Raw genomic sequence first — 23,997 nt, forward strand, 5'->3', positions numbered from 1 at the left:
AACCTGTTACCATGCAGGATCCAATATCTCTGAGCCGTGTCACCAGCTGAAAAGGTGACCGACCGAGTCGCCACGAAACTCAGTCAGGGTTCAAGTTATCATGACGAAATAGAGGTGCTTCAGATAGAAGACAAAGAAGGATTTTGCCGTGGGAGATGAAACGCTGCATTCACATCGGAGCCACCAGGACGGGATATCAATTTTCTACAGAGCACTTGCTATGATGTCGGCAGCTTGCTCAGACAGAGCTACACGGCTTGTTGGAGAGCTGCAGAGATGGCAACCGGGATCACGCTGGCATACACCACTCTAAGTCCCTCAACTCCCTTAACATGCAGATTGTTGTCAACAACCTTTCCCATGGCGGCCGACCCCATGGGATGGCAGAAGGAGCTGGATTTCAAGATGTTGGTAGCCAGAAGGTAAATGAGATACACGGAGCCCAAAGGCGGCTTACATTGCAGAATGAGCGATTCGAGCATCGATATCCGCATCACTTGCGTTCGCTAACAAAGGCGGGAAAGAATCCGGTGCCTTTTCTTTGAGAACGAAGCGCTTGCAATTTGTTGTTTCCAGTAACAATTTTGCTATATCTCGCACGCCCTGCCGGATGGCATAACGATCGACCTCTGTAGCGTAAAGGTTAGGATCAATGAGCGGGCTATCGATCGGACCGGCAGATGCCAGCCGAACGCTCCCTTTGGACGTTAGCTGGACGGCCATCAGAAGAGTGGTAATATGGGATCCGCCGGGGCCATTAACTGGATACAGAGGATACGCCACTGCGTATGTGATCAATGTCCCGATGAAAGCTCGAGTGGTCTTCAATAGTGGGTGGGAGGCTGTCGGGACTCTGCCTTCGTCCCGTTCAATCGCTTTCTGCAAGCCATCTTCGGGTACAGTTGTCGAGGTTAGCCAGTCAACAGGAAATCCTGAGGCGAACTCTGGCTGAGCAAATAGGGGATTTGACGATCCAATCACCAAGCCGTCTGCTGGGTTCGTAGTTCCTAGAACTGATTGAAAAAAAAAGGTGATCTCGCAGGCCGGTGCCCACGTCCGGAAGGTCCAAGACTGTTTCGATGCTGTTCGAAGCCAGATGGTCCTTTGGACCCAGACCGGAGAGCATGAGGAGCTGTGGTGTCCGGTATGCTCCGGCGGACAGAATGACTTCTTTCGATGCCAAGTATGCGGAGCCACTTGCACACTCAATACCCGTTGCTCGCAGGGTCTCTCCGTCCTTGGAGATGAGAACCCTTTTGACCAAAGTGTCAATGAAGACTGTCACACCCTTCAATGAATACGCCGAGCTTGAGATTTGACGGAGTCCATTCTTGCGGTTCTCACTAACTTCGCCAACGCCTATCAAGTCGCCACGGTTAGGGTCCGGGTTGGAACTAACTCCTAGCTCGGCCCATGCTTTGCGTATGGGCTCTCGGAGAGGGAAATGCCGCCCGGTGGTCCAGACACCTGTTGAGATGATGGGCCCGTCTACTCCGTGCTGTGACGTGTCAACTCCGGGGTCAGCTATAGTCTCGGCTTTCTTGAAATATAGCAGCTGTCCACCTTGGGTCGTTCACGACTTCCCCCCAATCGTCATACTCAGCCTTATGTTCTCGAGCCCACATGCCTTCCGACCAATTGTCAGTGCCTATCAGAATCATAGTCACAATGAGATTTGTCCGCCTCACATGAATTGATGGCTGTGCTTCCACCAAGGGCCTTGCCAGCAGGAGTAGGCACGCTGGTATCTTTCCAGTCCTCGACGAGCCGACTGGACACGACAGCGCCTGCTAAGCCACCCGACCACTATGACGTCCCAAACTTTGTCTGATGGAGTCGACATGTGTTGTAGGGACACAGAGTGGTGCAAACTGAGCGAGAGAAGTCCAGTGATTGCACAGGAAACTTATATTCACAGCAACGAAACTCGCCAACTACAGCAATACGTCAGAACGAGTAATTCAGGCCCCCTTCTCCCTCCAATGGATTTCACACATGATCCACAAAATGATATTGGATTCTTTTGTTGACCCGCTGTGGCGTGCTGGGCCAAGATCGAGTTTCACTGTACCAGTACTGTAGGTATGGATTGTTATTATCATTTCAGAGAAATCACAAAATCATCTGATGATTCTTCCTTTCCGGCCAGCAATGCAGGGCCACTCTATCCGATGGTGACGAGGAAGAGGCCCCAACCTAGGAGAGAGCTTGGTTAACTCCATGGCGTGATATGTTCGAGGGCGTTTCCGACAGAGTCGTGTCGAACTGGGGAACAACTTGAGATGTATTGAATGCTCTGTCTACCTCGAAACTGGTCCTGCCAGGCTGTTGGGGTGTGTACACGTTGAGTTGACCCCTTTTCTTCTCCTATTTCTGCCCCTATATTCTACATAGGGGTGACAACCCCGTTTCCTAGTAAAGGGGCTTTTACTACTGTTCAACCATTCAGGAAAACCTTGTTCGACAAGTCGTAATACCGGAACCACCGTCGACACTCTTGCTCCCAAGCGAGATGGCCCTAGTCATCCAGGGAATGGTTCCTGTGGCTGTTACGGTAATATTCCTGGCCTGGGAACTCCTCTGCAGTAAGCGGAGCTGACACTCCAAGGCAAAGCAATGACCGGCATTAAATGCCTCACCGGTTGAGATGCTGGTCAAGATGTTGCCTGTGCGATGACTGTCACGGTGAGTGAGAGCACCCACTTTGGATTCAATGCCATTTGCTGATGGTGAGGACTATATGCGTCGAGATGAAAGTCTCTAATTGGCTGTGAGTGATCCCTCTCTTGTTAGCATATGCCTCGGCTCGTGGTATCTCTAAAAATCACCTTGTGAATTCATGCATTAATTTGCTTGCCAGGATCGGGCATGGATACAGAGTCGAATTACATACATCTTCTCCCGAAGCCGAAAAATCAGTGCGATATAAAGGTCACAGGTGTGCTTACAGTTAGACTGTTCTCGGCTGTCTGTTCTGTTGGAGGATTTCATGAATTTAGAGCCGGCGACGCCGGAATGCCATCCAATGGTGAGAACTTTGTCAAACCCTGAATCACCGAAAGAAGAGGTTGCAATTCTGGTTCGTGCACTCGATCGTGAAAGATTTCTTCCAATCGAGCGCTGGAGAGCTGCCCTTCCTCTCTTGGTCCCAGATCTTTCCCCAGCATCACGTCTTCGCTGTTCCCATTTTGGTTTCCATTCGTGAGGTAATTCTCCGGCAAAATCGATCATTGATGCAACCAAGCTGTCAATTCGAAGCCGTTGAAAGGCAACCCTCCCCATATCTCGAAGTGTAAGAGGCGACCTCATTATGAAGCCCCTACAGGAAGGTGTCTAGAACTTTTTGGACAAAGGGACGCGCCTTGCTCGATTCCTGATCAAGATTGCCTCTCACCTCTTTGGTTGAGCAGAAAATGGATGTCACGAAGCGATTGTGCACCTGCTATGAAGCCGAGTGCCGTTTCCGGGTTATATTACTTGCTCAAAATGAGGGAGAACGCTTGAAAGGCCGGTTTGGACCGAAGTAGCACAGGCAACTCCAACCTCATTTTTGATTCACGTAATTTCTAACAAGACGGGTTGGTCAGGAAGAGTGTCACTCTAGGTCAAACTCCCGTATAATGGTCATCGGGAATCTAACCACGAATAGACGATTCAGAGGCCGCTTTATGTCCAAGACTAGCGCGCCAAGGCCGCAGGAACTCGGTCGCCAAACTAGGTATGCAGACTCTTTTTTTTTATTTTTCCCCCCAGATCTGAATACGAATCAAAATGCCCCGAAAACGCTGGATGTATGTTTAAACAAATCCTATTTGCAAGATGTCGAAATTGACGTAGGAGCAGCGACAAGAACAACGCACAAACTTTTCACCTTCTATATCGCCCGCAAAATGACCCCGCTCTACATGATGAGACCGCCGGAGAGCGAACGCTGTACCAAGTATCCGGACCGGGATCCTCTTCTCAAAAGAGCGCGGCTAAAGAGGGTTTACACCTGAAGGACCTGGAAGATGACCTGGACTTTGAGAGCATGCGAGAAAATGAGGGCGAGGCAGCCGAATACGGAATCTACTTTGACGACACCAACTATGACTACATGCAACATTTGCGAGACGTGGGTGAAGAGCCTGGGGGTTCGCATTTCATTGAAGCTACTCTAGCCAAGGTTCAAGGGGAGGACAAAGAGAAAGCGAAGATGATGAAGTTGGAAGATACACTGCGAGAAGTGTCACTTGACGAGCAGAGCGTGGCCGGCAGTGACTTGACTTCTACGTTTTCTACGTCAACGAGGCCTCGAACGTACCAGACTCAACAGGATGTTCCGGATGAAATCGCAGGATTCCAACCTGACATGGACCCCAGATTGCGAGAAGTGTTGGAAGCGTTGGATGATGATGCCTATGTGGACGACAAGGACGAGGAAGACATCTTCGGTGCCCTGGCCAAGGACGGCCGCAACGGTGAACTCGACTTGGCTGAGTTTGAGGCGACTTTCGTGGACGACAACGACGACGGTGGTTGGGAGTCGGATGTAACAGAGAAGACCGCCCAACAGCCTTTGGAATTGAAGCTTCCATCGACTGCTCCAACGGCTGACAAAGCAGAAATCACTGATAAAGGTCCGTCTCCGGATGCGGAAGCGGCTGCAGCAGAAGATGGACAATGGTTGCGAGATTTTGCCAAATTCAAGTGTGAAAGTGCCAGAAAGCTCCAGCCGAAAGCCGCAGAATCGATCATCGCGGCTTCTGCCGTCCAGGACAAGGCACCGTCACTGTACACGCAGAATGGTACACCATTGCGGCAGAAGAAGCGGAAAGGTGCTTTGACAAACCCCAGTTCATATTCCATGACTTCATCAACTCTTGCCCGAACATCTGGTCTACAATTACTAGATGCGCGATTCGACCAGGTGGAAAGGATGTATTCACTGGATGAGGGCGATGAATTCGATGATCTGGATGGTCAAATGTCGTTCGCATCGGGGATGACCGGGCGGTCCAAGATGTCACAGCTCTCGACGACGAGCTTTGCAGACGACGGGGCAGTCCGAGAGGATTTTGACAGTATGATGGATGGATTTCTGGGTGACTGGAACAAAGCAAATCCGGGTGGAGGTAAGAGAAGAGGGGCCAAGGGCAAACGCGGGAAAAATGGAAACGAGAAATTCGGTCTCCAACAACTAGACGAGGTTCGGGCGGAATTGGGACCTGCGAGGATATATCGGCGCACAACAAAAGCATGAAAGGTACGGGTATGGGGCGTTGAGATTGGTTTGGGATGGCGCGTTTGAGATACCCCAATCTGCGTTAAGGCCTCTTGTTTGTCTTTTCAGTTGGAACCTCCCGAAACTCCTCTTGCATGCAACTGTACACGTATTCGATGAAGTAACACCCCTTTTATGACTTTGGGTCGACATCTGCTCCTTCTCGAATGTCTCGTTCTGCCTAGGGAGTAGAGCCGTCTCGGGGTTTGGCGACAGGATCCCAAGCACTGTATTTCGGTTTTGTCCTGTTCCTGTGTCAATCAAACTCGGCCAGCTGAGGGAGGAATTGGGATCACGCACGTCGAGTATGGGCGGTAAGCTCCTCTGCTCATTGTCAGGTTGATCTTGGGCTCCTTGGGTTCCCAAGGTCTCACGCCAACGGCCATGACCTTGTCTTCCGCTGGGGGCTTGTCAACCAGGTAGCTCATCCACGCATGCCATCCGGGTTCTATTTGACTGGCGTCAAGCTCTCTGTCCTTATAGTCGACCTGCCGGCTCTTAGCCAAATATCTCAATGCGGGTTCGGGGAGCGCGCCGTACCCATCGTGTCCGTAGGGGAAGGTCTTCCTCCAGGTTTTCGTAGTATTTGTTGCCGTATCGGTCGGTTCCGATCAGAACACCGGCTTTGGTATCGCCCTAGTGGAATGTCAGAGCTTCTCTGCGATCGAAGGGCGTTCGTCATGATCTACAATGTACTGCAGCTGGTGTCCATATTCTTTGAGGCCAACCCTCCACAGGTTGCGGAAGGTTCGCGTGACGGTGGACATGGACGGAGGAGGGGATAAAGACGAGTCCGGGGATGGAGAGAATTAGAGGAGGCTGTCGTGCCCGTGTCTGGTTCAAGCTATGGGAGGTGTGGTAAGGGCAGGGTGATCACTTGCCCTGTCGCGGTCCTCGAAGTTCAAGCTCCGAGTCTTGGCAAGAAGTCCGCTTCCAACCAATCAGAGCGCCGGGGCGAAAGTCGTCTGCAAAAGTGGACAGCGCCGCGGGGCAAGAAAGACCGCCAGATTTGCTGAGCTAAGATTCTTGTGCAAAAACCCCTCGTCAAGAACAGGAGCAGTCTAGGAGACACAGGCAGTCCACATCCAAATCCCAAACCCGGATTTTGTGGCGCCCGGCATCGACTGAATTTCGCCCGCCGCGTCCGAGGCATGCCCTGAACGGGCCCGATAAATACCTCGCACTCAAAATCGCCTTGGTCAATTTCCAAATTGGGAGGCATCGCTCTTTGGCTTCAGCCTTCTGACAAACACCATGGTCTGAATCATCCCTCCCATTCTTCGCAGTCTCGAAACATTTGAACCCCACACGGACAGCGTAACACGATTCACTCACTACTGTACTGACATCGCGACACTTCGCGATGAGTGGGGTCCGCAGGTTCCTCTCCAAACGGGAGGGCAAGTACAGCCGTGACCGGGACCACCGTGCTCTGGCTCTAGGAAAGAAACCTGCTTTCGCTGTGAGTCCCGCCCTTTCACGTCGAATATCCAATGCTTCTGTCTTTCCATCTGTACTACAACTAGATATCGCGATGGGTCTTCTGCATTTCTTCCCCAACCATTTTGGTTTTTCTTTGTTCTCTCCCTCCTTCACGTCTATGCTGACTCGTTATTCCATCCAGTCAAGTCCCGAACTCGCCTCGAAGGCAGTCGATTCCAACTCAGCGTCTGACTTCTATGGTCTGTTCGATGCTCATGGGCCCCCGACGAATCAGGCCGAGGAACATAAGGTGGGGGGTGTTTTTTTCTGGGGACGAGGATAGCCTTCTGACAGTATTGACGTAGGTCGAGACATTGCGACAACGAATAATCAATTCCAAGGGAGTCATGTTACGGGATGCTCAAATTCTCTGGGCCCTTCGTTCAATCTCAGCCAATGGTGATCTGGATGCCGCATACGGCCTTCTGCTGGCCATGTCGGATGCCTCAGAGGGTATCGTCACGAGCTATGATCCAAGGACCCAACTGCTTGGTGCGCAAAATAGACAGGGGGTGACATGCTACCTGGACGCGACGCTGTTTTCCATGTTCTCTCGCCTCGACAGTTTCGAAGCCATGCTGTACAATTCCTTCGACGACGTGTCGCGAAACAAGCTAGGTTTTGTTTTGCGACTTTGGGTGAACCTGTTACGGTCTGGCAGACTCATTACCACAGATATCACGAAGGTGATGCAAGACACGCTAGCCGAATGTGGATGGGACGGGGCTGCCACGCTCCATCAGCAAGATGCCTCGGAAGCTTTTACGTTCATCACGGGAAAGCTTGAACTACCCTTGCTGACTCTAAAGATGGATATCTACCACACTGGAAAGGAGGACACCACCGATGATCACAAGTTTGTCAACGAGAGGCTTTTGGAGGTTGCCATTCCTCCAGACCCAACCGGCCAAAGGAGTGAAATTACCCTTGAAGAATGTTTGGAAGACTATTTCAACAACCGAATTGAAGTTCGAAGGTACATGGAGCGGCGATCGACGATCAATTCCATCAGAAAGACGACCGCCGTTCATGTGGAGACCGTCGAGCTAGATTCCGACTCCTCACCCATCACTCCTCTCTCTTCGTCACCCAGCTACACGTCACCTATGAGGCCCACCACCCGACTTCGAACTCCTAGTATCATTCAAGAACGCTATTTCCCTCCACAGGATGAGAGTGGGTATTCATCTCTAGCTGGAGCCGGTTCAAGAGATTCAACGGGAAGGCCGCGGGCCGGAAGTATTCGGAAAGAGGTGATGATGCCGGCGTGGCAATTTTTCAGTCTTATACGTAGGTCATTTGGACGATTCATTGAGTCCTTAGCTGACCACCACTGCTAGCATGGTACACCGATAATGCGCCTACAAATGATGCCCAAGTTGCCGCCCATTTCTCGTCCAAGCGACCAGTTCTGGGACTATGCCTCAAGAGATATTCAATGACGTCGGCCGGAAAAGCCATTCGATTAAACACTCAAGTTGATATCCCTGTCGAAATCGGCGTGCCTCATTTCATTCAAGATGATCATATGGACGAGACCGGCCAATTGTATGGCAACTTCAAGTTGTCATTACAGTCTGCCGTCTGTCACCGAGGTAATTCAGTGGACTCTGGACACTACATTGCTCTGGTTCGAGGCACAGCTCCACCAATGTCTCTCGATGGCAATTTCACGGACAGCACCCAAACTTGGATGAGATTCGACGATCTTGCTCCTCATCGCATTACCATGGTCGATATTGAAAAGGCTCTGAGAGAAGAGACTCCGTATTTGCTCTTCTACCAGATAGTCCCCATCGAAGGCGACCCAGGGCATATTACATCTGGTGAAGATATTCTGACCTCGACATCGGATCGGAATGCTTCGGTCAGTGAACTTTCGACCGATTCTGCTTTGACAGAAAATCAACCACCATCTAGTCGACTCAGTTTCGAAATATCAGGACGAGATGACCCTCGAGGGCGATCGCCTGCAGAGACACGAAGAACGAGTGTGGTATCGTTCCAGGAACAACCTGCAGAACATACTAGCGAGACATCCCTCGGTGTCTCCAACCATTCGGGCGGCGCCAATACGCCCAAGCGGCAAAGTGTATCCCTTTCAAGAACACAGAGCAAAATGAGTGACGGCTTAGGCCGAACATTGTCCAAGTTCGGGGGAAAGAAAAGCCGAGAGAAACTACCGGGAAACACGATCCAAGCCGAAGTTCATGTAACAGAGGTTACCGATCGAACCATGACGGACAAGCAACCTCTCCCGAAGCAGAACACCCTTCGAGTGGAACTGCCAAAGGGACATAGACGAGAGAAGAGTCGTAGTCGGTTGTCAAGAAGTAAAGTAAGGGGTGAGAAACCTGATCGAGAGTGCAGTGTGATGTGACACGCATGAGCATTTTGTCGTTTCGACCGCCAGTGTTTGTCCAATCAGTCAAGATTTTCGCGCTTGAAATGATCATGACGGACGGTCAGTTTTGCTTAGGGAATTATTGCTGCACTTTGGCTAGGTAGGACACGTTCCAGAAGAGCAATTAATCGCAAGGGGAAAGTGAGTATATCTCTGGTACGAGTCTGGTCGGTCGAGAGGAATTTCGTCGACTCTTGGTCAACGACAAGGCTGAATAATCTTCCTGAAATGCCCTAGTGATGTCTTTTCATTCCCATGCCCGGCTTTCGCCCAACCACAACCTCACCCGCTTGGCACGATTGCTGTCGATACTCCTCGGCTTCCAACGATGAACAGAAATGAGATAAGCTAAGCTCCGTTCAAACAAAAAAGTTTTCGGTCTGGATGCGGGGACAAGTCCTGTCTCCTCCCCCCTCCTTGCTCTAGACCGAACCGGCGGATCCGACTTTTAAACACACCCAATGAGAGAGATCTTGGGGGTGAGGATTCATGCAGTCATGAGCGTCATTCTTGTTGAGCTGAATCGAGCAAACCTTTCGACGTCGATGCTTTCGCTTACTGCCCGTTGAACCGGCTCCGGACATCGATCGAATCCCTTCAAATATGGCCTTTACCCCCGCCCTTGCAGATCGAGATGCTTTTCATAGTTGGACCACTTGAGGAAGACTTGCCAACCGAAAAAGGGGCCTTCTACGTTGACACAGCAATATCCTGGTGATATCCACTTACCATTACTAGCATATCTATTCTCTGAATCGGCCCTCACAATGGCCAAGGTAGCAGCAGCAGCTGTTCCACAGTTAAAAGCCCAGATTGATGCGCTGACATCCGATCCTACCGGCGCCCCTGGCGTGGTATTTGCTGCAGTCAACAAGAATGGGGAACTGATCTTTCAACATGCGTCAGGCAAGGTTGGGGTCGGTAAGGATCAACCCATGACGATGGACAACGTCTTCTGGATCGCCAGTTGTACCAAGATGATCACCGGGATTGCGTGTATGCAGCTGGTTGAACAGGGGAAGTTGACTTTGGACGACTCGGCTCTTGTGGAGAAACTTGCTCCGGTAGGTTCGGACCTCGTCTTGAGAGACTGGTCCTCAAGGCCGAATTAACGAGGGTACGACAGGAATTGAAAGCCGTGCAAGTCTATGAGAATGGCAAGCTGGTCCCCAAGAAGAGGGCAATTACCTTGAGAATGCTGCTGACTCACACCGGTATGGTCCTGTCCATATGAAATTGACGTATTTTCCACATTGCGGTGCTGATTTTGGTTTTGGATTGTAGCTGGATTCGGCTACTCCTTCTTCGACCAACGACTGATTGATTGGGCCGGTGCTCAGGGCCTGGACGAATTCTCCGGCTCTTACCACGACTACCTGTCGCAACCGCTCGTCAACCAACCCGGTGAAGTCTGGGAATATGGAATCAACATCGACTGGGCTGGACAGCTCGTCGAGCGTGTCTCCGGCATGAAACTCAATGACTACTTCCAACAATACATCTTTAAGCCCATGGGCATCACGCACATCAACATGTTCCCTACCGATGAGATGAAGATGAATCTCGCGTACATGAATGCCCGGGCACCCGATGGGAAATTGTCGTTAAACCTGGATGGGCATTTGAATCGGCGCCCGCTGTATGCGACGAGCAAGGAGGAAATAGCGGCGACGTTCCATCAGGGTGGTGCGGGCTGTTTCGCGAGGCCGGCTCAGTATTGTCAGATTATTGCCATGTTGTTGAATGATGGTGTGCATCCGGGGACAGGCCAGAGGATTCTCAAGAAGGAGACGGTGCAGGAAATGTTTACGAATCAGGTGGCCCCCCCTCCCCCGTACCTTCTCTGACGAGAGCCGTTTGTCTTCTTGGATATTGATGCTGATACTGATTGATTTAAACAACAGATCCCAGATATGCCGAACTTTGGGCGCCATGTACGTTTCTTTCCCTCGTCATGCATCCTCTTTCCCGACTCACGCTCCACCTTGCCCGGCCTAACAGAAGATTCGATCCACCATAGTTTACGGAGTGCTGATGTATGTGTGGCAGGGCGTCTCTCCACCCAAACTCAACCTCTCCAACCCTCTACCAGAACTCTATCCTGAACCCCACGATATCCCACAAGGCTGGGGTCTGACGTTCTTCCTCCACCTGCGCGAATCGGCCGTCCACAGTGAAGGAACAGGCTGGTGGGCAGGCTTGCCGAATCTATTCTGGTGGGCGGATAGGAAGAGAGTACGTTCACTCTGCCATTACCCTCTTTTTCGTTGTCTGCGCCTGTTTGCGGTCCTGGGATTATCTGTGTTGTAGGGAATCCGTTTTCAGCTCGAAGTGTGGAGTGTGATTCAAGCCGACAAACACAGATAGCACAACTCGTTTTCCTCGCGCTGCTCCTGGGAGGTGCTTATCAAAATTTGGAATGGCGACTGGACTAACGTGATGTTCTCCCCCTAGGGTATCGGTGGTATCATTGCTTCTCAAATCATTCCCTTCGGTAAGTGGCAATTATCCTACCCAACTATCCTACCATTCTCGGTTGTCCGTCCCATTGGTAAAGCCTGCTTACGAGCTGTATGTAGGCGACCCCAAGATCCTCGGGCTCTGGGCACAGATTGAGGCCGGATTGAATCAGAATCTGCAGTAATCGCGGTTGGGGTGAGCAGAGAAGATGGTGGGGGAGCTGGTTTATCAGACGAAACAAGACTAGTTCCGACGTTGTTAGTCTTGATGTCAGTTTCTATCTTGTAGGGAGGAAGGAAAAGGGAAGGTGAGACCCGAGACTGCTGTGCTGTGCTTGTTCTGGTCACGGTAAAGGAGATGAAAGTGAAAAGGAAAAAGGGGTCCAATGAGCCGACAGTGTGTAGCGCACACTGAGTGGTGCTCGTGTATCTAGTCTTGGGTACGTAGTTTAACTATCTTTACCAAGCGTACTGTATTGGCTTGCAACTGCAGTTTTCTTTCTGGCAATAAACAGCGACAAATTTCCTTGATATGGGTTGAGGAGATTAGGGATTCGAAGCCAAGGTACGCCGTAAGAGTCTTTCAAATTGGTCTGTGTGTTGAATCCACAAGCCCGCTACAGGCCAAGGGTCGTTTGAATTTTTCAGCCCCCTTTTTCTGCGTCCGTTACTATCATACCAACGGTCCATGTATGGATAGTCCTTCGATCCTGCCATAGGATGGGGCTCTGGCTGAATTCGTCGCTGGATAAAACGTGTTCCTGGACAGAAAGTCATTCTGACTCGGCGAGATTCAAGTCCCAAAGGTTCGGAGGTGCTATTGAGTGTTGAAAGACAATGCATTGTAGGTTGCGTCTGGTTGTTGACATATGCGTCAGTTGAGCTTCCGGAGTGTTGCGAAGGGTTATATTTGGGAAGGTGAATCGGTGAGATGTCTTCAAGGTGTCGATGAGACATCACCTAATCCACGATCTTGCCATAGAATGGGATGCCGAGTTGCTGGAGAAGGAGTCGTGCATCTTTGTCACAGCTAGCTGTAGTGTGAATCGTGATATGCATGCCCTGTAGCCCAAAATTAGTGAAGATGGTGACCGAAGGATAATACGACTGTGAACAAACCGGGATCATCTTCGGTGGATAAGCATCGTAGTTGCTTTCAATTTCCGGAAATCCTGCCACCATTTCAGGCTCCAAGCCAAAGGTAAGATTGCCGCTGTTGTCTCCGGTCGTGGCCCTGATCCCATTCCAATCTTTAATACGTGGCAAGACAAGATTGATCAGTTTCCCCAAGAAATGATACATATCTTCGCCTTTGAGATTTGAAGTAAGAGAGCAAGGCTTGCCCTTAATTACTGACCAACCGGCTTCATTCTTTCTGGCATTATGAACGACGGCTCTTTGATTCGTGATCGCTTGTATCACCATGCCGGCTACATGGAGGAAGGATGAGTTGTGAAGGGCTCCCTTCACGTATGTGTGTACTGTGACTTGTTCAACCATCGGAACGTTTCGGAAAGTAATTGGTCTTCTCAATAATCGTAGGACATCACCGCCACGCGGTCCTCGGAGCTGTCGATTAGCAAAGTATGGTGAATCTCCAATCCATGGGCGCAATCGAGGTCCTTTTTCTGGCGGTCTGAAGCCAGGTGGTGTATGTTGATAGCACATCGTCATGAAATCAGGGGCAATGATGTTGTGATACGCGAGTTCGAGTCGTGGAGAAGAAAATGGGCCCGGAACAAATTCTCGGCTGGCAGGATCGGAGGGGGGTAAAGGTTGATGAGGATGGAGTGGTCCGCGATCATATTTAGGACTGCGGAACTGATATCTGTCGAGTATGAGTACGGATTGAAATCTAGTCCACCCAGGGTTAGGAAGAGGCTGGGCTTACCTGCTGGGAGGTAGTTGACGCCGCCGTGATCTTGAAGATTTTAGAGGATCGAAATCCTTGACTGCGGGGTCTGGATTTGGAGATTCTGTTAATGATGATTGTTCTTCCAGTTCTGGGTCTGGTTGAATCTGTTGAGCAGCTGCTTGAGTCGCAAGCGACCGTCGAGTCTGCAAGCAACGATTGCAGACGGAGGAATTGAGAAATGGTCGGGATAAACGGGTGAGGCGAAGTGGGAGATGAGAGCTCGCCATCTTGATAGCTTAAAAAGGCAGAAGAAAGATGGTAGAGTGCCCGCTGAAAATTCCAAAATTCAATTGATCGAGTTCCTCGAAGCGCGCGAAAATTAATTTGCGGAAACTGGTTGCATGGTCTGCAGTAGCAAGTCACGAGATTCTACGGAGAAACTAGTGCGGAGTACTTCTGCCTCCCAGGCACAAAACGCGGCTGCGCCCCGCCATGTCCACCAGTCACACACCTTGCACCTGGTCGATTCGAGGCCGGGCTATTGTTTCTGGCAACTCGCAACACAGCACCTCATCCTCACATTTTCCCGCACGTATCTTGAAAGTCCCTGTGACAAAATACTACTTCTCGGCTGCGCAGAGAGCCGGGAAAAGTTGTCCTCCATCCTAATGGACCGCATTCAGCTTTGGCCGACCTCCGCAAAACACTTGTCCTGACCAAGAAGACGGTCGCAATGACCTATCCTTTTACGTCAAACCCATCATGGAAGATATCGACAGACAGGCGTCCAAGTAAGTACATTCTCCCGGCATATGACTCGACACACTGACACTGGAGCGCACAGAAATGTAGATCGTACAGAGAAGGATATCCTTGTCTCTTTAGCACTGAATGAGCCTGTATTTTCAGGCCTAGAACACCAGCTGGCAAAGTAAGGGGACATATTCCGCGGAGGTGAATGGTGGCTCACGCTCTCAGGTTTCGGTCAGCGTGTCAAGACTTCATCTTTATCGATTTTGCTGCAGCGGCGGGCAAAAATATTGAAGCCCGCTTATGGGAGGCACATTCGAGAGTCGTCAACAAGTTCAGACCATTTCTTGCCAAGTTTCGTGAGGGAGATGGCAAGAAGAAGCATGTTGAGCGCCGAAAGGCCGAGAAGCTCTTCTTAGACTTCGTCAAGTCGAGCATGCGTTTCTATCGTGGCTATATACACCGACTCGCTTCCCATTTCAGGGATGTCCCAGAGGTCGTTAATGTTGCCGGGAAGCTTAAACTCGGCCGTAAGTGCATACCAGAAATGACAGATGCCATACTGACGTTGCAAAGCACTCTCACGAGATGTTCCTCAGACAGTGGATTTCGCGCTCAAGAAACAAATCCTGAAGTCATGTTACGTTTCCCTGGTCCAGCTAGGGGATCTTTCTAGATATCGAGAGATGGAGTTACAAACCAAAGAGCGTAACTGGGGACCTGCCAAAGGATATTATGACCTCGCCATCAAACTCAACCCGACTTTAGGAATGGCCTACAATCAACTAGCTGTCATTGCATTGACGGACCAAGACCATCTGCGCAGTGTTTATTACCTCTATCGAGCGATTTCCGTCGAAGATCCACCTCGCCAAGCCAACGGAAACCTAGAACTTAAATTCAAAAAGATTCGCACGAGGTCATCCCAAGGCGAGCCAATCTCGAGTGGCGATGCTCCGGCTGAAGCGAGCAGGAACCTGCACGAGCGCTTCCTCCTCTTTCATGCTCATTGTCTAGAGAAAGACTTCGTTGCATCTGATGACCAGCAGGATGAAATTCTGGAGCTTCTTGCAGATGAACTTCGAGAACGACCATTCGACACCATCATTCGAAAGTTCTGCTTAATCAATATCGCGGCCGAGGAGTGTGCTGCCAAAAAGGTCCAGGGTATGTAGTGTCCTTGTGGTTCATCGTTCACTTCTCATCAATCCAGGTGATCCGTCAGCACTCCAATCCTTTGAGATTTTACAACACTTCAATGCTCGTACATTTTCCCTTTTGTTGAAGCTTTTACTTGATGAGTTTCAACTCCTTGTAAAGGGCACCGATGGTACTACAACCAAATATCCCGACAGACCCGTTCAAATCACTGCGACCACTCGCCGGCTTCTTCCCCACCTCAGATTATATAGTGGATGGCTGTTGAGCACTGTGCCCTTCATTCTTGTGAGCGAGAAAGCCCGAATGAGAGAGCTCTGGCGGATTTATGCAGAAGCTCTTAGCCTGTTCACGTCGACGTTTTCCCTTACGAAGGTGCCCGAGCTGCCGTACATGTTGGACGAGGATCAAGATACCCTGGCTTTTACTCCATTCAGCGATTTCGTTCGAGAAACTCGTTTCCTGGATGCTGCCGGTCAGATGAAACCTTCCTACGACGGTGAGGCCTTCGACCCCCGGTCGTCCGAAGACGAAATGCTCTATCGAATCAAGTGCATGGTCAGAGACGGCATTTACCTCTGCAAGAGACAGGTGAGTTTGAACCCGGTGTAGCAAGCCGACGGTTCTAATAGCTCAAGGGTCCTTTTGAATCATTGTCTATTCCTCTCTATTTCGCAGATAATCGTTTCAACTTTTACGAGGATAATGACTCTCAACTCGAGAACGTTAGCACGGCTTCTCCGAAATATCAAAGCTCAAGGAAAAGCCTAGGTCGTGGTGAAACGGAGTATACAAACCGATCCACACGCACCGCCGCCCAGCTTTTGAGCCACCACGAAATCATCTCAGAGGCCGAAGTCTCGGAAACGATGGAGAGAATGGTAAACAATCTTACGAAACCCGAAGTTCCCAAGTCAGTTACCAAAGCAAGTCAGTTCCATGGTACGCCGACCTCGACTTTGTCAACGCCGGTCGCACAGTCATTCGGTGAGAGAGAGGTTTCGCGGTCGCAACCGACCAGACTTACCGCTCAAGATTTAGTGCGACAAATGCAACAATCGTCGCATGCATCGTTCCCGATGTTGCAGGGTCATCAGACGAGCATGCCGACATTACCTGACTTCTTGAACAGTCCTTTCGCGCCACAACCTGGAGAGATGTCAGGATCTTCACCTCGTCCGAAGTCTTCTCACCGTTTCCCGGATACAACGACAGCGGCCTCGTATCTAAGCAGTTCCGCTCAGTTTCGCGCCGGATTTATGCAGACGGAACATGAAATACAAACTCGGAGTTCGTCAGCGGAATCCTTTCATCCTACCATGTCAATCCCTTACGAATCTGCTCAAAACCATCCCTGGCTTCGCCAACATGATCACTTCCAGCCTCAATCTTCATCTTGGCAAAATGCGTTTAGCCCAGTTCCGGTGCAAGAGACAGTCATTGCGCACCGATCTCCGGATCCATCTCCTTTTGGTGCTATTGGTGACCCACGGCACAAAGGCAATCAGGTGCCTCCTAGTGGTCAGACCGGATAGTTCGGGACTGCAGCACTGCAGAGTATGACAGGAGTCTGTCGTCGAACTTGATTCCGTTAGTCAAGGAGACGGTGAGAACCGATTAGAACTTTAGTGCGCAAGGAGTGACAATAGTGAGGTCAAACCGGGTTCGCTTGACACGCTTGTCTCTACCGCGGGATCTGGCGTCGACGGCAAAGACTCAAGAGTAGATCAATCCAATGACGTCGGCTAGAATTTTCGGGTTCTCTATTCGTCATCTACCCTGTTCGAAGGACCTTGCTTTCTAATGGTTCCGGATTCTAGTTGGCATTACTTCTCATCGTCAAGTCGTGGAAGACGTAGTATCGTGCCAAAAATGATCGGTCTTGTTGAATTAGACCGCATAAAGCGCCATACTGGTACAATGTCAAAGCAGAAGACTGGAATCTTGCCAAATACCGCCAAGGGCTGCAATGGTCGGGGTTATGCAAGCTTTACTCCGCCTGATAAGTTTGCTTGGGCCAAGGGTATCTGTGAGAAGAGTCAGAAGGTATGACCGGAAGAAGACCTGCGCTATTAATGGGAAGGCAGTTCGGAAGTATTTGAGGCCGGGAAATGAGTAGGATTCTCGGATGTGAGATCCAAGATGATCCAAAAAGGGAATGGAAGTTGACTTACGAAGGACCCAATTCCTGTAAACCAAGCCTTGCCAACCAATGTCCTTTGCTGATACAGGTTTCCAATGGATCGCCTTCTACAACACCTGCACAGACACCGCCGGCGAAGGCATCACCAGCACCGTTTGTATCGTTGATGAGATTCTTGTCAATAGCCGCCACGGGGTACTCTTTGATCTCAACTTCCTTGCCTTCTTCCGCTACTGCCACGATAGTTGGATCTGTGCCTTGAGTGACGATGACGACTCTCGGTCTCTTGGTATTCACCTTGGGTGCCTTCGCCATCAATTTGGAGCATTCTTGCATGGAAATTTCAGATCGGCCTTGGGACTCTGCCCACGTCTTTGCCTCGTTCTCGTTTCCAAACACGAAGTCGCAATAAGGCAAGATCTCGGCCAACGGATCCTTGAAGAATTGTGGGATGAAACCGGCGGAGAGGGATAGCATGAAGATTTTGTTGGCCTCGGCGGCGTGTTTTGCAAGTGCCATTGCGGCGGGTGGGCAAACGGTCAAGTGATAGCCGCCCACGTAGAAGACCGAAGTGGCTTCAACCATGGACCAGATGTGCGGTTGGAGAAGGTGCTCAAGTTTGTATTCATTGGCAGCTGCGAGATGTGTGCACATGGTTCGGTGGTGGTCGGTGATGATGACACCGCATTTTCCTGTCGGTGTAGACGGGTCGACGCGATATTCAACATGGAGGCCTGCAAAGCCTTGTTAATGCTCTTGTTTTTTTCTCCGGACATGCCTGAAAGTTATGTACCCTGTTCCGCACACTTCTCCCTGAGGATCTTTGCATACTCGTCGTCTCCAACGCAGCCAATGTACCACACTGAGTCCGGAGGGAGCATGTACTGTGCACCTCTTGCGGTATTTTGAGCAGCTCCACCAGGGATAAGTTTGGCACCGCGGTTCCTGATCAGGTCGTCGTAGAGGCCCATCTGGTGGGGTTCGGCGAGGAGAGTGTCGTCAAGTTTGAGGCCGTATCGCTCCAGCATGGCATGGTCGCTGTACAAATATCAGCGATTGCCGAATGAGATACGCTATAAGAGATCGTGAAAGTGGATGCCCGTAAAGTCAGGAGTGAGTTTGAACGTACCCTACGCCCTGGATGTCGAGCAGGGGATTTTCCAAGCAGAGAAGCTTGAAAGTTTTGGTCGCCATGTTGGGCGCACAGAGGAGGCCTTAACGAGGCCACACGGAGGACGGTGGGGAGCGGAATGGTCTCAGAGGGAGGGGTTTTTATCAAGCAAAATATGTGTTGCGAAGTTTTGTTCGAACGGTGGTCGGCGGCGTAACCTGGGCGAATGCTTCGGTGCAAATTCCGGAGGCTGGGCTTGGATCCTTCAAACGTTGCTCGCTACCTTGTCTCCCTTCTCAACTTAACAAGGAGAGACGGAGAGCTGACGACGTCGACTCGCTAACTTTTAGAAACCTCTTCCTCTCAGAACGACAGTGCCATTTCTTTCCTATTTAAATTGCGAATATATTCATCTCAGAAGCTCCCTAAATCTAGTACTTGGACGCCCCACTTCTGACTGCATCACCCGGCTGGCGTGTCCTGGATTCTGTTTCATCCCCATTGATATCAATCAAGATGGCGGCAAATCCAGCCTCCGAACTTGCTTCAGCTGTCCAATCCGTCCACCTCAAGCGCGACCCTTCACCCGAGCACGACGTCAATCCTTCAACCGCGGCATCGAAGAAAATCCCAGGGAATCTCGAGCCCGTGTCACCTACACCCTCTCCTCCTCGCTCTCGTTCTCAATCCCTCAACTCCGCCGCCACCTCTGAATCCACGTCCACGATCCCCAGTGAAATCATCCAGGCGCGTCCACGCCGGAAATCGTTCCCGCCCATCCCAGACTTTCGCTTCGAACAATCCTACCTAGCGAGCATCAAGAACGCCGATACGAATTGGAAAGTAGCTTTCATCACCATCCGTGATCAGGTGTTCTTGCCGCTGATGCAGGGCATCTTGTGGAACTTGGTCATGTTTGGCTGGCGACATTGGAACCGTGGGAGTAAATTCCAAGGCCGGAGCTTGGGTGCTAGAGTCAGGAAATGGTGGTGGGGAGTGAATAATTGGCCCAGCGAGGCCAACGCGAATGGGGCCAAGGATGCGAAGATATTGAGAAAGGCAGAGGATTTCTTTGTGGATCGGTTCGGGACTTCGTTGGGTGATTGATTCATGAATGAGAAGGAATCGAAGAAGAGAGTATCAACATGCTGTTCGGGCATAACAACAAGCGGCGATATTATTTCTATGGCCATTGGGAATACTCTGTGGCAGAGTCCATAGAAACCCAGCCGATCTGAGAAATCTCTGCAATTGGAAACCTCAAGATCCCATCCTACGCTGCCAATCATGTACCGATACGCGGACTGCTGGGGAATAGTTTTGGGTTCAACTCATCAGCCCTGATTGGGGAGCTTTTCGAATATTGCATACCGCTGCACGTGCGACCCTAGAAATGCGGCTGTTATGCAGGTGAAGAAGGCGGAAGTGGGAATATTATAAAATCTCCCGAGTGTGCGACCATTTTTATACCAAAATCATGGTAGAAGTACATATTGCGACTCTCTGCGCGTACGATGCTGTTGGTGCGCTTTCATACAGGCAAAGGAGGCCAAGGCGACCATTACTTTCCTAAGGCTGTTGGTGGAATTGGTTCAAACAGATGACATACTTTCCTGTGCTCCTGGCAGTAGGTCAATAGAACAAGAAATGGCCTTGTATTGCGAATCATCGGTTCTTGACCTTGTATGAATCATTTTTCGTTTGTCTTCTATCATGCACGGCATCTGAAATGCCCCCTGCATGCCTGAGTCTGCCGTGCCACAAAAAGAGCTCGCATTGAGACCAGCTGGTTTCTCTTTTCATTTTCGCCCGATTATCATGCAGCCCTGTTCCAATAAAAACTACCACACATGCATTTCCATGCCACCCATAAGTGTGCGGTTCGTTGGAATTCGTCAAGAACAGACACCATAGTTGTGCAGAACTTGCATCTTCATCCATCAATACACACTGATACTGGCAACCGCACTCCAATCCATTCTCCTGGTCCGCTTTATCTGCTCTTGGCCTGCACCTTGCTCGGCGCGCCCTTTGCCTGCTGCTTGCTCGCGATACCACCACGGACCTGGCCTCTGGCAGCAGAGGCAGCGTTCTTCGCCTTCTCGGCCTTCTTCTTGCTTTCGCTGGCTGCTTTCTTCTCCTTGCCTTCCTTGATCGCAGCTTGGCGGGCGGCCGCGCGGGCTTCGGGGCGCTGGGACCGTCGCTCCTTGATCACGTCGAGAGATGCGCCGACGATGGCTCGTTGGTGTTTCACAGTGCGGCGGGTTCGTTTCTTCGCGACTTCCTGTTATTGTAGATGTAGTCAGCCACCTTTGTCTTCCTGCTTCTGGTATGGATCTTCAGAGAAGTGGTCACAGTATCTTGGGCGATCCTCTTCCTCTTGTGAAGATTTCACCCCCTTCAATCCGACTGATTTTGTAGATTAAATGGGGAAAGGTATGTTCAAACTAACCTCTGAAATACCCTTCTTGTGTTGTCTTCGGTAGAGCATGGTCCAGGCTATTCTTCGCGGGTTCTTGCGTTGAAGGAAAAGGGATTCGGTCTTGCCATTCTGGAATCGGAAGACTTTGCTGTCACCACGGACGTAGAGCTTGCCCTGTAAATCACCAGATATCCGCGTCAGTGACCTCTTTCACATCTCTTCTCGACCAGGCACTTGAATTCAGAGATTGTCCCGCTGCGGCGAATTCACAGAGGCACACTAGGAACCAAACTGACCTTGCCCGGGTAGATTTTGGTGGCACTGAAGGTATCGTCGTAGGTACGCATCTTGAATTCTCGATCTGCCCGATGCTGTACCTGTCTTCGATATTGGTTGATTGAATGGAGCAGTTGTCCTTCCAATGCTCGGGCGAAGGCTGCGAGTCGGGGTTGCAAAATGTGCGCTTGGCAATGCCAAGATCAGATAGGTCCGGTGACGCAAACGGAGAGAAAATGTTGCTACGGCGAATCACTGGACCTACTGCTGTGCGCGACCGAACCAAAAAGGGGCTGCGAATGGTCGCAGTGTGTGACATTTCATCAGCTCGTAGATGATTTCTTCCTGTTTCTGGAGGAGCTCATCTGGGATGCGATTTTTCAAGCTATGTACATTCCTGTAGTTCTAGTGATCCTGGTCTTTTCAGCCACCGATTCCTGCTAGTTTCATGTCAATAGAGATGCTGCGTATCAAAGCTCTCGCCCTTCCTGAATACTAGCCGAAGTTAATTAATCTCAAGGTTCTCCAAAAGCCCATCAAAGGTCGTTATCGTGAGTGCTAAGGGCGGTAGTCGGGTGGGGGGTTATTTGAATGAGCTATATGGCTCGTCCGTTCATGTCTGCAACATGCCAGAGACATTCTTCCCAAGGGATTTTCTTGCACTTTCTGCATTGAATGTCGCGACAGATCTCATTAGGGCATATTCCACAGCAGTCTGGACAAACAATCTTGCCACAGCCAATTTCATCGCCTCGAATGCATTGAAGAAAGGTCGGCGCTTCCATTCCGAAGGGGTAGATGTGACAAATGTGTAATATCCTCTCTTCTGCCATTCTTAGAGCCTCTTCATTATCTTCATGGTTGACTTTGGCAAGGAGAGCTGCTTTGAAAGCGCAGCAAGCTCGACCGCAGACAGCACAGAATTCGTCTATGCAGGTGGTACAGTGGAGGTTGCGAGAGTTCCAGCCTCTGCTGGTGTTTGGGTGTCGTGGTAATGGATCTCCGGGAGTGTAGTCATATGTGTGGCAGTTCGTTGTAATGCGAAGATGGCGTTCCTATAAAGAAGTCAGCCATTTTATGACTGATATTGTCAATGATCACTTACAAGATCGGATCGGCAAGGGCTGAGGTTCTCAAGGGCTCGCTGAGTGTCATCTGTCTGCGATTTCTCGACTCCTGTTCTTGGTTTGAACAAGTCGGTAACTATTCGTAAGCCCGTCATTTTCTGCTCAGACCCCTCTGAGATTGGGGTGGTGGTTGTTGCTTTCCCACTGTCCACTGGAGTTCTGGGCTGGCTTGACGACGTAGTTGTGGGTGAACCTTCCGCAAGGATGCCGTAGATGTCGGTTTCTTCATTATCAGGGTTGGTTTGAAGGCGAGTAAGATTATTTCCGGTGGCATAGGATCCAGAACTCTGGTGAATGATGCGATGGGCCGTAGCAGGAGGGTTGCTAAATCTCTCAGAGTAACACAGGTTCATTGCGCCTTCCACAAGGGAAGATTGGGTGTTGGATGGGCCTGAATGAGGTTCGATTCTGCCACGGCTACTTGATGCTGAATCAAATGCGTTACTGAAACCTTGGTAGGAAAATGAGATATACCTGTCTCTGCGTTCATGCGCCGCTCGTTCACGCTCCTTTTCAAATTCAATCCTTCTTTTCTCCTCTCGGATTTGTGCTGTGGAATATGTGGTGATCATCAGAGGCGCGTCGCTGATCGAGCTCAAGGGATTCGGTTGAAATACTGGGTGTTGACTGATGTCTGGAGGGCGCATATTCAACAAGGATCGGAAATCGCCAGAGACGAATTTCTGGAAGGATTGAGGCAGGGAGCGAATTGTCTGCTCATCGTCGTCGCGGTCCACATTTTCTCTCGCAGGCTCCATGGTGGCGTCGATGTTGAACGTGATCTCACCGAAGAGGGGGACAGGAGGGACAAGGAGGACTATATCTAGTCAATTGAAAACAAGTGAAAGAGAGGTGAGAGTCACGTGCCTATCCAGCCTCGTCACTTCCTCCGCCTCTGGCCAAGAGGATGGCCAGGGGGGAGGCCGCTTCCCTCGGAAGAAGCTCAGCCTTCGTCTCAAGTTGGATAGCGACGAGAAGTATACCTGTCTGTTTTCAACGTGTTCATCTCGGTGCATCCCCATGGTCAGAACACTCATCGGGGCGTCTTCGATGCCATGCTCCCACGTTGAGTGGGAGACATGGCGGCCGCTTCTTTGTTCATGGTGACTGAGAGTAAAGGATTGGGAGTGTTGCACGTTGTCAACAGGATAGAAGAGGCCAAGGGGCGCCGAGAGTCCATCGAGTTAATCAGGTGTGAATAGATTCTCGTGCTGGCCGTTTTCATTTGATCCCGCGACGATATCGTGATCAGATTCATGCACGATCAATGGGAGAGGAGAACGGCACGTGATGAATGACAAGGCTGAGACTGATCGTGTACACATACTCCTCGATTGCAAAAAGGAGACAGCAGAGCCCAATAACAAAAGGGAATAAAAGAGTGTTGAACAAGGCATATTCCTCAAGGGCAACACAGGCAAAAAAAGTATCTGATAGGACGGTGGATGTGGGGGCAATTCTTTCAGAGGGAAGATGAAATATGTACTCACCCGGAAGACAACGAATACGCTTGCAGAAGAAATTTATGTTCTATTGAACCCATAGAG

The 23,997-nt window shown here is 50.5% G+C and overlaps 11 protein-coding genes across 11 annotated transcripts; 5 read left to right on the forward strand and 6 right to left on the reverse strand.

Annotated features, from left to right (window-relative positions):
* Positions 1–248: 248 nt before the first annotated feature.
* On the reverse strand, positions 249–1,661 carry Z518_01151 (uncharacterized protein; the record flags this gene model as incomplete). The annotated part of the gene is made up of 4 exons (XM_013421752.1): positions 249–393; positions 458–879; positions 1,055–1,555; positions 1,578–1,661. The coding sequence occupies 4 exons, from the start codon at positions 1,659–1,661 to the stop codon at positions 249–251; spliced, it is 1,152 nt and encodes a 383-aa protein (XP_013277206.1).
* A 2,110-nt stretch (positions 1,662–3,771) lies between these two features.
* Z518_01152 (uncharacterized protein) lies at positions 3,772–5,242 on the forward strand (the record flags this gene model as incomplete). The annotated part of the gene is made up of 2 exons (XM_013421753.1): positions 3,772–3,791; positions 3,844–5,242. The coding sequence occupies 2 exons, from the start codon at positions 3,772–3,774 to the stop codon at positions 5,240–5,242; spliced, it is 1,419 nt and encodes a 472-aa protein (XP_013277207.1).
* A 202-nt stretch (positions 5,243–5,444) lies between these two features.
* Z518_01153 (uncharacterized protein) lies at positions 5,445–6,030 on the reverse strand (the record flags this gene model as incomplete). Its single annotated transcript, XM_013421754.1, has 4 exons — positions 5,445–5,508; positions 5,564–5,751; positions 5,804–5,899; positions 5,953–6,030. 4 exons carry the CDS (start codon positions 6,028–6,030, stop codon positions 5,445–5,447), a joined length of 426 nt encoding a protein of 141 aa, XP_013277208.1.
* Positions 6,031–6,626: 596 nt separating this feature from the next.
* On the forward strand, positions 6,627–9,125 carry Z518_01154 (uncharacterized protein; the record flags this gene model as incomplete). Its single annotated transcript, XM_013421755.1, has 4 exons — positions 6,627–6,725; positions 6,888–6,995; positions 7,051–8,035; positions 8,086–9,125. The coding sequence occupies 4 exons, from the start codon at positions 6,627–6,629 to the stop codon at positions 9,123–9,125; spliced, it is 2,232 nt and encodes a 743-aa protein (XP_013277209.1).
* A 791-nt stretch (positions 9,126–9,916) lies between these two features.
* Positions 9,917–11,793, forward strand: Z518_01155 (uncharacterized protein; the record flags this gene model as incomplete). Its single annotated transcript, XM_013421756.1, has 7 exons — positions 9,917–10,213; positions 10,276–10,363; positions 10,434–10,966; positions 11,054–11,083; positions 11,199–11,384; positions 11,604–11,643; positions 11,729–11,793. 7 exons carry the CDS (start codon positions 9,917–9,919, stop codon positions 11,791–11,793), a joined length of 1,239 nt encoding a protein of 412 aa, XP_013277210.1.
* Positions 11,794–12,568: 775 nt separating this feature from the next.
* Z518_01156 (uncharacterized protein) lies at positions 12,569–13,750 on the reverse strand (the record flags this gene model as incomplete). The annotated part of the gene is made up of 3 exons (XM_013421757.1): positions 12,569–12,670; positions 12,728–13,436; positions 13,500–13,750. 3 exons carry the CDS (start codon positions 13,748–13,750, stop codon positions 12,569–12,571), a joined length of 1,062 nt encoding a protein of 353 aa, XP_013277211.1.
* A 475-nt stretch (positions 13,751–14,225) lies between these two features.
* Positions 14,226–16,906, forward strand: Z518_01157 (uncharacterized protein; the record flags this gene model as incomplete). Its single annotated transcript, XM_013421758.1, has 6 exons — positions 14,226–14,254; positions 14,308–14,394; positions 14,442–14,743; positions 14,790–15,380; positions 15,427–15,962; positions 16,004–16,906. 6 exons carry the CDS (start codon positions 14,226–14,228, stop codon positions 16,904–16,906), a joined length of 2,448 nt encoding a protein of 815 aa, XP_013277212.1.
* Positions 16,907–17,541: 635 nt separating this feature from the next.
* Z518_01158 (uncharacterized protein) lies at positions 17,542–18,708 on the reverse strand (the record flags this gene model as incomplete). The annotated part of the gene is made up of 3 exons (XM_013421759.1): positions 17,542–18,248; positions 18,308–18,552; positions 18,644–18,708. 3 exons carry the CDS (start codon positions 18,706–18,708, stop codon positions 17,542–17,544), a joined length of 1,017 nt encoding a protein of 338 aa, XP_013277213.1.
* A 433-nt stretch (positions 18,709–19,141) lies between these two features.
* Positions 19,142–19,732, forward strand: Z518_01159 (uncharacterized protein; the record flags this gene model as incomplete). Its single annotated transcript, XM_013421760.1, has 1 exon — positions 19,142–19,732. The coding sequence occupies one exon, from the start codon at positions 19,142–19,144 to the stop codon at positions 19,730–19,732; it is 591 nt and encodes a 196-aa protein (XP_013277214.1).
* An 886-nt stretch (positions 19,733–20,618) lies between these two features.
* Z518_01160 (60S ribosomal protein L24) lies at positions 20,619–21,394 on the reverse strand (the record flags this gene model as incomplete). Its single annotated transcript, XM_013421761.1, has 3 exons — positions 20,619–20,909; positions 21,078–21,221; positions 21,344–21,394. 3 exons carry the CDS (start codon positions 21,392–21,394, stop codon positions 20,619–20,621), a joined length of 486 nt encoding a protein of 161 aa, XP_013277215.1.
* Positions 21,395–21,919: 525 nt separating this feature from the next.
* On the reverse strand, positions 21,920–23,208 carry Z518_01161 (uncharacterized protein; the record flags this gene model as incomplete). Its single annotated transcript, XM_013421762.1, has 2 exons — positions 21,920–22,378; positions 22,429–23,208. The coding sequence occupies 2 exons, from the start codon at positions 23,206–23,208 to the stop codon at positions 21,920–21,922; spliced, it is 1,239 nt and encodes a 412-aa protein (XP_013277216.1).
* Positions 23,209–23,997: the final 789 nt, after the last annotated feature.

This window comes from Rhinocladiella mackenziei, assembly GCF_000835555.1.
Source record: "Rhinocladiella mackenziei CBS 650.93 unplaced genomic scaffold supercont1.1, whole genome shotgun sequence".
Taxonomy (NCBI): Eukaryota; Fungi; Ascomycota; class Eurotiomycetes; order Chaetothyriales; family Herpotrichiellaceae; genus Rhinocladiella; species Rhinocladiella mackenziei.